The sequence below is a fragment of the Vidua chalybeata genome, chromosome 5 (assembly GCF_026979565.1).
Source record: "Vidua chalybeata isolate OUT-0048 chromosome 5, bVidCha1 merged haplotype, whole genome shotgun sequence".
NCBI classification, from domain to species: Eukaryota; Metazoa; Chordata; class Aves; order Passeriformes; family Viduidae; genus Vidua; species Vidua chalybeata.
The window spans coordinates 18,538,363-18,554,089 of record NC_071534.1 but is presented as its reverse complement, the minus strand read 5'-3'; the positions used below and the strand labels follow the sequence as shown (position 1 = coordinate 18,554,089).

The following is a 15,727-nucleotide window of genomic DNA, read 5'->3' as shown; positions in this document are numbered from 1 at the left end:
GATGCTCAGGGTTAAAATCAAGGCATGGCAGGTGGGATGGGCTGCTGATGTGGCTGACAGTCAGAGAATTGTTTTGCTGGTACGTGACCTTTGTGCTTCATGGCCAGCTCAATGACCAGGGTGTTCTCTTGTACTCTCACATATTCCTGTGTCAAGGGCCACTGGCATCCAGTCCAGTTTGTTTATTGGTTTGGACATGAACTGGAGATACCAGCCTCATGTTCTTCCAGTGATGATGCAGAATGCACAGTTTTCCAGAGATTTGCTCAGAAAACATGAGGCAGCAGTGATATGAGATTGGCTCCTTTTTTTTTTTCCTTCTCCACAACCTGTTATTCATAATCCCAAACTAGCCTTCTCAGGTAGGGTGGGGGCAATAAGTGCAATGGCTGAGAAGATATGAAATATGTCCATTGTACCTCTGTCCAGAGACTATTATTTAACTGCTTGTGAAATGCAGTACAGAGGAACTGTGAGAAGGCTTGGAAGGATATCAACAAGTGGACCCAGCTCTGACTTCATTGTGTCAAATCAAGGTGTGACACAAGGTTCTTCATCCAAAAGCAGGAGTTTTGTGTCCTGCATTGTGATATGGTCCAGCTTCCTCCCAAGGGGGCTCTCTCAGCTGTGTGACCAAGCACACTCCACAGGCAGAGTGGGACATGGATTGCTCTCCCTGCAGGGAAGTGGGGATTAAGCTCTGGGACAAGTCTCACAGAGCTTGTCTGTACACGGAGGTACACTGCAGGGGTTTCACAGCCAGGCCTGGTCAGTGCTGGAAGCTGCCAGGCTGTCTGTGCTTTTGGCCACATGTCAAAACTCATGCTGAAATCATGCTGAAGCATGCGGTGGTTTTGCTCCCGTCTGGTATCTCATTGGGCCAACAGCTAACGCTGGCAAAGGAGAGCTGATTTAATCTGGCTTGTCGCTGGCACACAGGTGTGCGGGGAGCTGCCAGCATCTTTGTGGTAGGTTTGGGGGGTGCATTTTGCCTCTCTTTGCCTGAGGCTGTGATTCTTTTCCCTAGGCTTCTCCCCGGAATCCCACGTCAAGCACCTTTGACCTCCAGATGAAATTTGTGTGTGGCCAGTGCTGGAGGAACGGGCAGCTGGTGGAGCCAGATAAAGACCTCAAATACTGTAGTGCCAAAGCCCCCCACTGGTGAGCAATTCAACCTTCTCTTTCCTCTACCCCTCTTCAAGGGCAGGAATTTTTCATCCTACCTTCTCCAGGGCTTCATTTGGCATCTTTGGAAGAGGCTGTAAGGTTTCCTAGCAGCTTCTCACTGCTTGTCACTATAGCAAACAGAGGCATTGCAGACAGCTGCTTTCCAGCTTCCTTCTCTCTTTACTGCGTGTATTTGCTGCCAGCATCGTGCGGACTGTTACTCCTGGCACAGGCAGTCCAGCTCCCACAATTCCCTTTTCTCCCAGTTCCTATCATTTCTTCTTACCATGGGCACTAACAGAGCTGTCCTCTGCACTTGTTTATACTCAGCTATTTGCAGATGTCTGTCAGGTCACAATTAGCAATAATTCAAGATACTCTGCTTCTTTTAAAATTAGTTTCCCTTGGCTCTTTCATTGCTTTGGTTGCTCCTCTGTGATGCATGTCATGTCTGTCTGCACCTCTTGACTCCTTGGGGCCCATGAGAATGTTTGGTGTGATAGAAGCATTGAATCCTAGAACAGTTTGGATTGGGAGAGACCTTTAAAGGTCATGTAATCCAGCCATCCTGCAATGAGCAGCCACATCTTCAACTAGATCAGGTTGCTCAGCCTGACCCTGAATGTTTCCAGGGATGAGGCATCCACCACCTCTCTGGGTTGTGCCAGTGTTTCAACACCCTCATCATAAAACATTCCTTCCTTACATCTTGTCTGAATCTACCCTCTTTTAGTTTCAAGACAATACCCCTTGTCACAACACTGCAGGCCCCACTAAAAAAATTTGTCCCCATCTGTCTTTTAAGCCCCCTAGAAGAGAAATATCAGCTAGGAAGTCACCGTTTGGTCATGGAAACTGTGGCCTGTCTCACCCAGGCAGCCTACAGGGATAGGATAGAAGGGTTTATAGAACTTTTCTTCCCATAACATAGGCCACAAAGGCATAGTCCAGCTTCCTCTTGTAAATGTAAGACTTCTGTTGAAGAAGAGACAGAAGCAGCAGTTTCTGGAGGAAGTAAGCGGGTGAGGATTGCTTCCTGGGATGGGAAAAACAACGCCTCTTTGTGCAGCTGCTGAATAGAGCTGGGGTTTTTGCTCAGGGTATCTCCTGGTGATCCCTTGCTGGAGCTGCAGGAGAATAAATACCTCCTGGCACTGTTCATAAGGTAGTGCTTGTAATGACTTGCGTTTCTATTGCACCTTTCAAGCAGAAAATATTCTCAAGTGTTCTTCATGGATCTGATTGCACAAGAATTGGCTGTGTCAAAGGATGGAATGCAGCTGTTTAATAATCCGTGGTGGTGCCATGTGAGATTTGGGGTGCTTTATGAAAAGAGGTACCCCAGTAAATAGGTAATATTTACAGGGAGAAGTCCTCCTAAAACAGCATTCTTGTGGCTTCTCCATCACAGATGTGCATGTCTAGGAACAGCCAGTTAGTGCAGGGACAAGCTGGACAGGAAGATCTACTCATCTTTCAGTATTTGAGGGTCTCTGAGGTAAAGAACATTTGTTCTGCTCTTTCTTATGTCTCTCTTGATTGATCCTCTCTTCAGCTGGACGAAGGAACGCCGTGTCCTGCTGGTGATGTCCAAAGCTAAGAAGAAGTGGGTGTCAGTCCGACCACTGCCTTCCATCCGTAACTTCCCTCAGCAATATGATGTAAGCCCCACGCTCAGCATGGCCAGGTGCCCCATCCCTTTCCCTTCCACCACAGTTTTGAGGGCTGCTCCCTTGAAGACTTGTCAGGGAGACAAGCACATGATGGCTGAGATGGGAGGTAAGGACAGACTGACGGCAACAAAATACATCCAGCAAAAAGATGGAGCAGAAGAAGGAGCAGCACCCATTTAAACCACTCTACAATGCGAGTTTCCAGTGTTGCTGCTAATGCATAACAAGAGCTGTTAATGCATCTGTGGCTGGCACAGGGTTTGGGAATGAAATTTAAGACTCCCTTTAGGTCAGGGTTTCTCAATGTAGGTGAGAGGCAAGATGCTTAGGAGAAGCCTATCCCTGCCTTTGCTGTGACTGTGTACTATAGATTGTGAAACTTGCTCACAATGGGTTTTGAAAGCAAAACTAAGAACTCAGCTAAAAAGCCACGTGCTGTGAGGAAAATTACAGATATCCAGATTCCAACCCCAGCCCCAAATGTCGTGATAGAGAGTTTCTCTCTCCCTCTCCTTTCTTTTTTCCCTGAAAGAAGAAACCTCCTTCCCCCTACCCTATGGTAGATCCTCCTTTCGTGCCAGAACAGGGGGATAAGAGATGATCAGTAAATATGATGTTTAGAAAGTTTCTCGTTTTCTCTGGCAATGATGCTGCTGGTAGCTGTGTGTGCACCAGTGTGGTCTAAGCAATCTGTAAGGCCACTCTTCACCCACTCAGAGATGGCTGGAGAATGAGTCACTTTTGGGGACCAGCAGCTTCATCAGCATAAAACCACTATTGGGTCAATCCAGGATACTCCCTGCTGTTGCCCTGTATCTGCACCCAGTTACCTATGGAAATGGCAGCAGGTGCTGAACTGCCTGTGTGTTTATGGCATCCGGAGACTGAGGAAAAGAATCATGAGTTAATGATATATAGTGTCCTGTTTGCAGTATCTCCTGTGCAATTTAATGCCCCAGCTGGTTATCAAACCCACTTTCCCTCTAGCAAGGACTGATTGTGCAGATGCTAAATTTTTCTCTCTATCTTTTAACAGTTGTGTATCCATGCACAGAATGGCAGGAAATGTCAGTATGTGGGTAACTGCTCCTTTGCCCACAGCCCTGAGGAGAGAGACATGTGGACCTTCATGAAGGAAAATAAAAGTGAGTGGGGGAAATGGGGGCCAAAGAGTTTGGGGAGAGGGAAGAGGACGTTTGGGCATCTGGAGGATCTGTTAAGACATATTCTTGACAACAGAGATGAAGCTGGACAAGGCTGCTGCCATGAGTTTATGTGGGATTATGGGTCAGGTCTGTCTACAGCTGCTGTTTTCTTAAATGTGCATGTATTTCTTGAGTCCCTTGCTGTGGGACTAGTGCACAATAGTTTTATGTCTTACATTGCTTCACTGTTGCCCTCTCTTTCTGCATCACTTTAGAATCCAGCCTGTACTGTCCCTCCTGTTTCCTGTAATGTCCCAGGCTCTGTATGGAGCTCTGCCAAAGCACCAGTCCTGGCCTGTAGCTGCTCCTGTATCTTTCTTGTCTGTCTTCTATCTGCTTTGGCTGTCTTACCTATTTCTGCTCATATTCCTTGGTCTTGGGCTGTGGCCCTCCCTGCTCATGGCATTGTATTCAAAGGGGTGGAGTTGAGATCCTGAATTAGAAAATCGTTGGGTGGTGCCTTTGTGGAGGAACTTGTCTGTATTTAATTCTGCAGGCTTACCTTTTGGGCAGTAGTTGGGGGGTTGCCCATATCCTGGACAGCCAGCTCTGTGGCAGAAATCCTTGTTTATTCAGATCAACCGAAGGCTGGGGCAAAAGGGCGAGCTGTCCAGGTGCTCACCTACCTCTGTTGGAACTGCTAGAAAGCCTGAAGGATTTCAGGCCTGCCCTCAGTTTTTTTGGTTCTGTGGAGGGTCCTTCTCTCTGCTGAGCCAAACTGTTACTTGTTGCAGTTTAAAGCATTTCATTGCTGGGACCTTTAAAACACATCAGACCAGTCTGGGTGTGTTTGCTCAAGCACAAAGGTGAATCTTCAAACAAGAGTGTTGTCTCAGTTTGGGGGAACTTGCATTCATTATCCCCAGTTACCTCAAGTTCCTCAATTACTCATTTAGCAAGCAGTAAATCACTAATGCATCACACTTAGAGCATTATATCAATATCTGCAAACATTTACGTTTCCATAGCCTCTCTCAGGAGCTGATCTTGAAAATGCAGATGTCTGCTTAAAGCTTCCACTTCAAATTTCCCTTCCCAGAAGTATGTTGAGTGGTTTTTAAATCAAAAGCCATGAGAGACATTGACCACAGTTCTCTGGGCAGGTTCTGAACTTAGAGCAAAGTATCATTAGGTCTTCCTCCCCTTTGCAGTGCTTCCTGTGGCCAGCATGCTTAGGGGCTTTCCTCCCTCTCTAGTGCTGAGGGTGAAGTTTGGGCTTAGAGGGAAGAGATGAATCTGAAACCTGCCTTAGCTTCCTGGCTGGATGAGATGTCTTCTAAGAGGTCAAGTAGAATCAGGCCTCTTGGAGAATCATCTTGTGTGGTGAATTCCAAGATCTTGCAGCACTTTGCCACCTTTCTGAAAAGTTTGTGTGGCTCTTGTCACAGTTGCCCTTTGACTGATAGAAGACACTCCTGATGCCAGGTGGTGTAGTGTGAATTTGGCTCCTCTCCCCTGGGGTCTTATCTGAGGAAGTGACATGGGGCACAGGCCTTCAGTCTGGTGCTGCTGCACAGGCAAGGAAAGGGAAGGGCTGCCTCAGCATTTGTCCTTTTCTCGTAGTTTGTGCACCAGGTGGGGAGGTTGTTGAGTGGCTTCATGTGTCACCTTTGTGCAGTACTAGATATGCAGCAGACCTATGACATGTGGCTAAAGAAACACAATCCTGGGAAGCCTGGAGAGGGAACACCGCTCACCTCACGAGAAGGGGAGAAACAGATCCAGATGCCCACTGACTATGCGGACATCATGGTAATAAGCTGATCTCTTGTCCTTCATTCCTTCTCCTCCTCCTCCTCCTCAATGCTGCCAACCTGCCTCTCTCCTGTGCTCCAGGTGTGGCTAGCAGGGACTGCATTGCTCTAGTGTTAATATAGTTAATACAGAGCCTGTATTAACGTAGGTTAAATGGACAGCTTGGAGCAGCACAGAAAGGACAGCACAGCTGCAGTGGGAAGAGATTGACCTGGGGTCAGCAAGGTTCTACAATGCTTTTCTGTTAATCCCCAAGTCATTAGGAGTCTACCTCAGGTTCCCTTTTGCGTGGGCTCAGCCTCTCTCCAGGGTTCCTGGGCAAGCTGGCAAAACCATTGCAGGCCTGTCAGAAGAGGGAGAAGCTTGGAGAAGAGCTGGCACAGAAGCCTTGGAAAACTAGAGGCAGATGTGTTTCCTTATGCCATGGCCCTTACTGATGTAAGGGTCTGTGCTGCTGAAGGGTCCTGCATTGCCTGTGAACCTGGCGACCTTGCAGTGAGACCCCACTGAGGCCATCAGCAGGTGCAGGGGGACCATGTCAATGAATTGAGCTGCCCTGTCCCCTAAGCCTGTTTGAGCCATAGATAAAACTCTGACAGAGCATCTCCTCTGTTCCCCTTTTGTGTCAGCACAGTTCCCTAAAGACAATATGGCAGAGAAGTGTGGGTAGTCATAGACTGAGTGGAGCTTCCAGGATGCTCTGGAAGGAGAGGGGGAGAGGCAGTGCCAGCAATAGGGAAGGCCAATGGATGTGAATGTTATTGCACTGACTGGCCCTTTTCCCTTTCTGCACCGGTTAGATGGGCTACCACTGCTGGCTCTGTGGGAAAAACAGCAACAGCAAGAAGCAATGGCAGCAGCACATCCAGTCAGAGAAGCACAAGGAGAAGGTCTTCACCTCAGACAGTGACTCCAGCTGCTGGAGCTACCGCTTCCCCATGGGCGAATTCCGGCTCTGCGAGAGGTACCATTGTCTCACCTCCCTCCTGTGCTGCTGCTGCAGGGACAGGGTAACAGGCCCAGGGCCTCTGTCATCCCTCTTCATCCTCTCACAGAGTTCTCAGAGACTTCTTCATGGAGGAGGAGTGGGATGAGATGACAGCTTTGGGTGACACTTAGGCTGCTGTTGGATCACAGAGGTGCTCAGCCATAATACTGAGGGGTAAAAACATATTCCTGAGCATGTGTCTTTAGAAAAGGAGAGCTTCCTGTCTGCACCTGTGCTCTTCATAGCCAGGATGCTCTCAGGCTGCTGAACAGCCTCTTTGGCCCAGTGCTTGGGGGAATCCCAGGTGCCTTATTAAATGGTTTGAATGTCTCATGCCCTCTGAATCAGCACCTTAAGGTGCCTTCAGAAAGCTTGTGATGGTTAAAAATGCCACTTGGATTAGCAAGAAGGTTCTTGTCTTTCATGCTGGTTACCTGGCATTTCCTCTCTTGTGCATTGCTTTTTCCTCATCCCTGCTGGTTCAATTCCAGCTCACATTTTTTTGTGCCCTTGACTAAATCCCCTTGTAGCCACTTCTCGTTCTGCTGCTCTGTTTTTTCCCCAGCCTTGATGTCTTTCCCACCTGCACATGGGTTTGTAGGACAATCAGCTCACCCTTAAAAAGGAGAGTTCACAGCATGTTTCAGTGGGTCTTGATCAAGTATCCCAGACAAAGAGCTTAAGTCCCTGTACTGAGGGTGCCCTCCTGACTGCGCTCCTTGTGCTGGCAGGTTCCAGAAGAACAAGGCCTGTCCTGAGGGAGAGGAGTGTCGCTATGCCCATGGGCAGGACGAGCTGACAGAGTGGCTAGACCGGAGGGAAGTGCTGAAACAGAAACTGGCCAAAGCTCGCAAGGACATGCTGCTCTGCCCCAGGGATGACGACTTCGGGAAATACAACTTCCTATTGCGGGATGACGTATAATATGAGCTGGGGGGAGTCTGTCAGCTGCAGAAACACGGGGTGGGTTTTCCAAGTGGCAGTAGCAGGGAGAGCGAGATCTGTGTCTCGCAAAGAGAATTTTTTCTTTTAAGATTATGAGACAATGATTTATTTATCAAATTTGTGAATTTGATTCTCGTTGGCCAGCGACGCCACACTCACTGAGTTTATGATCCATCTTTTCTCTCTTCTTTCCCCTAAATTCTCCTTCCACTTCATCTTTTTGTTTTCACTCTCTTTCATTCAAAGGAATTAATTCAGTCTGGATTGGGCTGCAAATCAGAGAATTTCTCCTTGTATCATTCTTCAGTCTTTCAATTCAGAGTATGACTGCAGAGGTCTGGAGAACAAAGCCGAGAGAGAGGGACAGCTGCGTGGTATAAGGAGTGCAAGGTAAAAGCAGTAATGAAACTGCTTGCAGCAGCGGGAACTGGGTTGTAGGTGACTTCAAACTTCAGCTGACTGAAGCAAGTTGGTGAGAAAGCAAGTTGGTGACTTCTCATTAGATGTCTTTTTCAGTGTGTGGCAAGTCTTCAGGGCAGATAGTCTGGGTTTGGTTTTTTTGGCTGGTGTGACTGGTGCAAGTAAAACAGAACCCATCTAGGAAGTGTAGTGGAGTCTGTGACATACTGTGTGTCACTGAAGTCCACACAGCAGTATCACTCAGGAGGGAGGTGGTCACCAAAAGGAACCTGTGTTTCTGTTGCTGTGTGTCCTGAAGAGAGGGAGGGAGGGAGGTAATGGTGCTCTTTCTTGCTCTCTAAATGGCATGTGTTTCTGGTTACTTAGAGCTGCATTTTTCCCTGCACTGCCAGAAGAACTGGGTGGGGACCCATTTAAAAGGACACCATTGCGCAGCACGGGCAATGTTAAGCTAATGGGACTCCAGCTGGAAGTGCTTACCAGTACCAGAGATCCAGCCCCCCTCCTCCTCAGAGCCAGAGCAGGGAGCTTGCGGATGCACAGTGCAACCAGGATGTGACCCAGAGCAGGGACACAGTGCTGGAGAATGAGTGTTACCGCAGGACCCAGCCATGGCCTGCTCTTGTGCTGCCTGATGTGTGCTTTGATGAGGTAACCACTAATGCTGAATGCTGGGACAGAAGTTTTGCTTTTTTAAGTAGCAGCAGTGAGAAGCGGTACTGCTCTGCATGCCAGCCTTGTCCTCTCTGGCAGTCTCACCTGTAAGCAGTAAATGTGTCCCTTGTCCCTCTCCTTCTCCCTTCTGCAATCCAGCACTGCTCTGCAGTTTTGCATGCATGGATGGCACCATCCAGTCAAACACAAACACACCTCCCTCCCAGCCTTTGTCAGGGTTGTCTTTTTCATAGAGATTCTCCTGGGACAGCAGTCTCGGAGCTCTTGGGGCTGGTAGGGCTGTATCCATCGTAAATACAATCTGGCCGTGAACCTCTTGGTGTTTTGGCATTGAGGCAATTTGGAATTGTCCTCCCATTCCTCTCTGCTCCCATGTCCTTGGGGTTCAGAGCTTCAGGAGAGATGGGATGTGGAAATCAGGAGATGTGGAGACGGTGTGGAGCAGCTGTCATCTTTGTAAACCAGCCTTCAGGAGGGTGCTTCAGCTTCACTGGGATAGTTAGGGTCCAGTTATGGAGCAGAGTGCTGGAATCTTTACAGAGACATGGCATGCTCTAAGTAAACAGAATGCACTTCTGCCCTTAGAATCATTAAGTTGAAAAAGACCTTGAAGATCAAGTCCAGTTGTTAACCTGGCACTGCCAAGTCCCAGACTAAACAATGTCCCAAAGTGCCACATCTACATGTATTTTTAAATACCTCTGGGGATGGGGACATAGCCTCTTTCCTGGGTTTAACCACTTTTCTGCTGTGCTTTTTTTCCTCTCCCTTAAAATATGGATGTAGTCTCTGGTTTGCTATGAGCAATATCAGACATGGCAGTTTTTGAGTGGTCAGATGCTGTATTTTCTCCTTGTTCTTTGTGGTAGCTATGGTACCTTCTCCTGGTCATCCTTGTGCTCAAGTGGTCAAGTTTAGAGATGGGAGGAGACAGGCATCAACTCCTGGGTTATCTTGGTCTGCTCTTCTTGGGCAGAAATGTCAAGGAAAGAAATCTGGATTGGGGGACACTGGAATGTGTTTTTTATTTTTAAAACAAACCTGCATCTCTAGTGTGACTGTAGCGTTCGCTGAACCGTGATTTCTCATGTAACCTAAACAAGTTACAGAGTGGGTCACTGTCCCCTCTCCCTGTCTCTGCAATGAGAGCTGAGCTGCTCAGTGGGGCTTCAGAGGTTTGGGCTGAGGCTGAGATGGGAGAGAGTGAGGTGAGGTGATGTAGGCCCACGGTCATGGGGGTTGCATCAAGCGTCTCTTTGTTTTCCCTGATATGATAACCTGGTCTGTGGTGTTGCAGTACTTCGTCACCAGACTTGTTTTAGTGTGTATATATGTGACCCTTCCCATGAAGCATATATACACAGGTATTAAATATATCGCTCTATATAATATTATATGTGTGTGGTATCAAAGGAATCTTTTAAATGAGGGTAAAGGAAAAGGACTCAGGCCAGGAAACGCAGCATCTCCAGTTTAATTATGAAGCCTTTTATTTGGGATAGGGAAAGGGAGCTAACAAAAGAGGGGAGGGTTTTATATAGATAGGTATAAACTTTGAGATGGGACAGGTTTCCCTGGTCACATTTTGAAACCCTTTAGGATTGTCCTTGCAGTCCCATCTCAGTGAGAGAGTATTATACTGCTAACTAGTGAGTAAAGTTTTAACATAAGGCTTTGCTTATATTATTTAAAGGGACATTGTGAAAGGCAGGAAGTTTCACACTCGGTTTCCCAGGCTTGCTTTATCAAGCCAAGAGGGTTTTCTTCAGCACATAATGTGCTCTCAGCAGAAATGCTCAGTGCTCGCAGCTCTACAGCAGATAAACCACAAGTTGTAGGGGCTGCTTTAGTGATGTGTTCACAAGACCCTGTGATAACTCTCCCTTCTTTATTTGTGTGAAAGAAGAAGAATATTCTGCAGCACAGAATCGAATTTGAGGGTTCTTAACAAAGGAAGTGTTAATGTTTTAATTTTATAACATTAGAAAAAAATCTCATATCCTGTAAAATAACCACAGACATTCACACACAGCAGAAACTTATTAAATGCTGAAGGACTTAGTGAAAATCTTTTCCCAAATTCTTTGGTAGGGGCAGGGATTTAGGTTACACTGGCATTGGAGTTAACCAGGCCTTTACAGGGAGAAGTAAAAAAAAAAAAAAAAAAAACAAACCAACAACCAACAAAAAATACCCTACTTAGCTTGTATGAAACTGTATGTTAAAAATTGATGGGTTTTAGCAAGTGAAAGGAAAAGATAGCAAGGGGATGCTGCAGTTCTGAACTGGGTAGTAATGATTTTGAGTCCTTTAATATGTCTTATATTAATATAATTTAAGAATACCACGCTTTACTATTAAAAAAGAACTTAGTATCTTTCATAAGGTCTAGTATCAGGATAAATATGTAGATGTTTTAACAAAATTTTTGTTTTTGTTCTTAAATAAAGAAAGAAAAACCAAAATTGCTTCTTTTAGCCTTTGTAATAGAAAATAAAAGTGTGCACTTTAAACCCTCTCCTGATCCAGAGTGTGTTTGTGCTCTTCAAACAGCCTGCAAAGAATTTTATCTTGCTTTTGGGTTTCCCTGCTGTGAGGAGGGAAGCAAAGGGAGCACGTCAAGCATTGGACCACTGTGGCTTTCTCCCGTCTTTAAGTATAATCTGCTACTGTTCTTGCTGAGTGGAAAATTGCCTATGTGCATATTAACAGTTGATGCAGTTCTTCATCAGACACACAGTTCTAGTGAATTTTAGGTGTATTTAAGATGTTTTTCTTTCCCTCTAGTGCCAAGAATCCATGTGCTCTGCATTAACACATAGTTTCAGGTGTTCGGGTAACCTGTGTTTAGAAACCTCCAGTAATTGGGTAAACACCTTCATCTAGAGATTCTTCTGTGTAGGCTGCTCTGTTCAACTGGGTTGGCCAGTTCTGCCTGGCTGTGTGCACCCTGCTAGGGAACATGTCCTTAGCCCCACTCACACAGCTTGGGTCATGGGAAGCATCTGTGCACTTACTTTCCTCCTAGAGAGGATGCTGTCTGAGGAAAGTGCATTGGGGGAAGAAGTCAGTGTGAAAACATTTATTAATAAACCCAGCTTCTTTATTTTTTGAATACATCATGATGCAGATTAATCTAGATTCTTGATAAAATCAAAACTGGAGATGTGGAGAAGACACGGGGGTCCCATGGATATGCCCTGTTACTGCTGTATAAACTGGTAGTGACCGGAAGGTCGTACCTGGTGAGGCCTGAAGAGACAAGATTTGTTACACATCTCCTTGATGTGCCTTCATACAGACATAAGAACTCATGTCCTTCTGGTCAAAGAAGAGGCCTGAACACATTCTTGTAGTGCAGGGGGAATGAGGAGCTGTGTGCACTTCCCAGGTGCATCAATTGAGTACATACAATGTGAGAGACATTAGTTTTACATTCCAAAGATTGTTGAGACCATGCTGGCAAGAGCTGAGGGTAGCTTTTCCAGTACAATTGAAACCAAAATTTTCAAATTGTGAGACAGACAAAGCATCAGGAGAAGAACACCTGTTTTCCTTGTGGGTTTGAGCCTCAGCTGTAAACTGGTGTTTCTTCAATGAAATAAACTTGTATTTTGGAGAGGAAGGAAAGGAGTGGTGATTTCAGTATCAGATCTTCCTAGGAACTTCAGCAGATACAAAGACAAGGCAGGGAGACCCAGGTCAGCCAGGAAAGATCCAGGTTCTATAGAAGATTGAGAGGAACAGGGTAGAAATCCCTGAAAGGTAGGAGGAAGGCTTCATATTGAAGATGGTTAATGCCATCACACAGCAGCCTGGCAGAGGGAGTTTGCTGCAGATGAGAATCCTAAGCAGTCCTGTAATGGAGTCTGCCTACCACACTATAGAGAAATATTTCTGGGCAGTGACAGCAGATGATGCAAATGCTGTCATCCTCTTCATTGTGTTTGCTACTGCCATTGCAACCAGGAAGATGTCGTGTTGTGTCCTGTGCACAGTAAGCAGCAGAAAGTTTCTGACATGCATGAGCTGGGGAGGTGTGTTGGTCACTGGCTGGGCACAGAGGATGTAACTATGTAGGGCAGCTGGAGGTAAAAACATGGGGCAGAAATCAACAAGCTAAATAGTAAAAGAGGCCTGGATGGGAGTGACTAGTTGGAGGGGAGAGGAGGAAAGGCTGGGGGCATGCAGGCTGAAGCACACAGCTGTTTGATACGTGGTGGAGGAAGGCACTGAACAGACTTGGTTGGGTGCTATGGGATGGCTCTGGGCAGAGGTCCTGTGGACACACAGCTATTGGGGCTTCCTGGAAAGCTGTAGACTCTGGTCAGGAGCTGAACCGTGTCTCATTCAGCCTCACCCTTTTCTCCCCAGGATAGGAGTGGACAGGACAGGACCTGTCCATTCCACATAATTTCTCTCCCTTCCCAGATTGAGTATCACCTCTTGTTACTTTGTGGTTCCTCCTCCAGGCAAGAGCAATGTGTCCTGGTGTCACTGGGACAGGAGTGGTGTTTCCTGAAAACAGCTCCAGGTGTAGCAAAGACAAGAGCAGGGACCAGACCGGATGACAGTTCCAGCTGACTCATTTCCCACCACAACAGTCCTGTCCCTGGCAGCTCCCAAGATTGCCCCTTTCAGGAATGCTCATATCTGCAGTTTATCTTATGGATGGCAGTGCCTCAGAAAACTACTACTTATTCCAGAGAGCCTTAGGAGGCACAAACATAACAGAGACCCTGTAAATAACGTCATTCATAACTATCTGAATTAATCCTCAAAAAAATTAAATTTACCCAGGGGTGGGACAGAGGTCTCTAAAGCTAGATGCCAGGGTAGATTTGGCTTGCTTTGAATTGGAAAAACACTCGGCTCTGGAGGTGCTCTTTGGCATATTTCCTTTGTTCTCAGTGAATTTCCTTTGTCTGCCTTAGCTGTGGGCTTCCAATAGTGCTGCAGCCCTCCAGGCAGATGGTTGGGAAGGATGAAGAGCTGCATAGTTTTGCTAATTGAATACCAAGGCATGCGCCCCCATCTGTACCCCAGCAAAGCTCTGAGACAGAGAGGGAAAGTCCTGCTTCCATAGGAGTGAGTTGGCCTCAGTTTTCCTCAGCAAATTTGCTTGAGAATAACTGCAACACAGCTGGACATTGCCCCTGGGAGCTGTGGTGCGGATTCAATACAGCAGCAGTGTTTCAAAAGAAGCTCTAGGCAGCCTGGATCTTCTCCTGTTTGAGACCATTCATGTCTTGGTTTTGGGGTATCAGTGGCAGCCAAACTGTCAAAGCTTTTTTAGGGGCCTTTTGTTTTCTTTCAGCCCACATGCCTTCCCCAGGCTCAGCTGACTCCTGTATCTTTCTTTCAAGCTCAGACCTCTTGTGCTACAATGCTGCAGGATCCCTCCTCTTGCTGGGGACCATGTTGTCCTTAGCAGGTGTGAGTAGGAAGAGATGGCTGACAGACAACCCAGGTCCTTACAGACAGTCTTGGTTTTGAGAGAGAAGCACCCACAGGAATCTATCTCTTGCTGTCCCACCCAATGATCTCCCATGGCCCAACATCACTGGCCTTGGATTTCACCATCCTGATTTCAACCCCTTGATTTGTTGCTGCTCTTGGCACCTCCTGGACTCTGCCTCCTGCCAAGGCTTGTTCCAAGAGCTCCCAAAGCTGTCTCTGTCCAAGCTGCTAGAGTGATTTCAGAGCAGGGAAATGCAAAAAGGCAGGTGTCCTTCCTGCCCAGGACAGTACAACATCTGGTGATCCCAAGGCCCTTTCTCATGTTTTCTCCCTGCCTAGCACCTAGTTCTCTGGCAAATGGCACCTCACAAGGGAAGGCCACGTGCAGAGAAGCAGAGCTGTGGTGAGCCCAGCTGCCATGTGAGCACCCCAAGAAGGAGGAGATGTCTTGGCGGGGGTGGTGGGGAAGCAAAGCTCATTAACTTTTTGGCACTCGTTTTGGGGAATTCGTTTTTAGAAATTCTTTTGCCTCAGGCAGGAGGTGCAGGCACTTCCTTCCACTGAAGTTCATTGCTTGGTTGGGAGATCCCAGTGCTGCTCCTCCACACAGGGAGACAGGCAGGCACATTTGTACACATACATAGGCACATGTATGCATGCCATACCCTGCTGGGGAAGAAAGCCATTTCAGAGGTAGGAAGGGAGCTCTCAGGAGTTGGTTGTCTGTGTCACATGTTGCTACCATCAAAAGTACCCAAAGGGTTGCATGCCCATGTTGAGAGGCACCAGGCAGGGTCTTTAGCCAATACAGAACCCTAGTCCCACTTTTCCCTCAGCTGTACACCCTTCCATGCTGCCTTCATTACTCCTTCTCTCACCTCCTTTTCTTCAAAGTAATCTGCTGTGGATGCTGACACCCCTGTGGTGTGGCCACAGCCTTCCTTGCTGCTGCCGTTCTGGGTATCCCTGCAGCTCTATGGATGTTTGTTGGCACTAGCAGCATCTCAGCTCAGAAGAAGACAAGTTTCTGGGATGTGGTGCAAGTGTCCTTTCAGAATGGCTATGGTGAAACTCTGCCTGCAGGCCTCTGCCAAGGTGAGAAAAATTCCCTACCAAGCCCAGTGTACCACACAAATAAATAGTTAAGTCTGGAAGCTGTAAGGTGAATGTACAATTGTCCTAGGAACTAGTACAAGAACAAAAAATTATACAGATGTCTGTAAAGAAGCAGTGATTGACCTCTGGCAAAGGTTTTGCTTGGATAAAAGAAAGAGGAAACCACTTACCAAGCTGGGTTTGGTGAAAGAATCAAACCCTGCGGGTGGGCCTGGAGCCTCCACACAGACTTTGAGGAGTAGGCTTGATTTGTGGGATGCGCAACAGAAGACATCTCATGTGAGGAGGTACGGAAATTTCCAAGTAATGGCTGCACTGCCAGT

General features: G+C 47.0%; 1 protein-coding gene across 12 annotated transcripts in view; it reads left to right on the top strand.

Annotated features, from left to right (window-relative positions):
- The window catches only part of ZC3H7B (zinc finger CCCH-type containing 7B), a 47,879-nt gene extending 36,533 nt beyond the window's left edge, over window positions 1-11,346 (top strand). For all 12 annotated transcript variants that reach the window (XM_053942287.1, XM_053942286.1, XM_053942290.1 and 9 more), the window contains 6 exons: window positions 1,028-1,161; window positions 2,723-2,828; window positions 3,877-3,985; window positions 5,664-5,797; window positions 6,601-6,764; window positions 7,520-11,346. In XM_053942287.1, the coding sequence (XP_053798262.1) occupies window positions 1,028-1,161; window positions 2,723-2,828; window positions 3,877-3,985; window positions 5,664-5,797; window positions 6,601-6,764; window positions 7,520-7,712 (840 nt within the window). In that variant the 3' untranslated portion in view covers window positions 7,713-11,346. The remainder of the gene's footprint in view (window positions 1-1,027; window positions 1,162-2,722; window positions 2,829-3,876; window positions 3,986-5,663; window positions 5,798-6,600; window positions 6,765-7,519) is intronic.
- The last annotated feature ends 4,381 nt before the right edge of the window (window positions 11,347-15,727 follow it).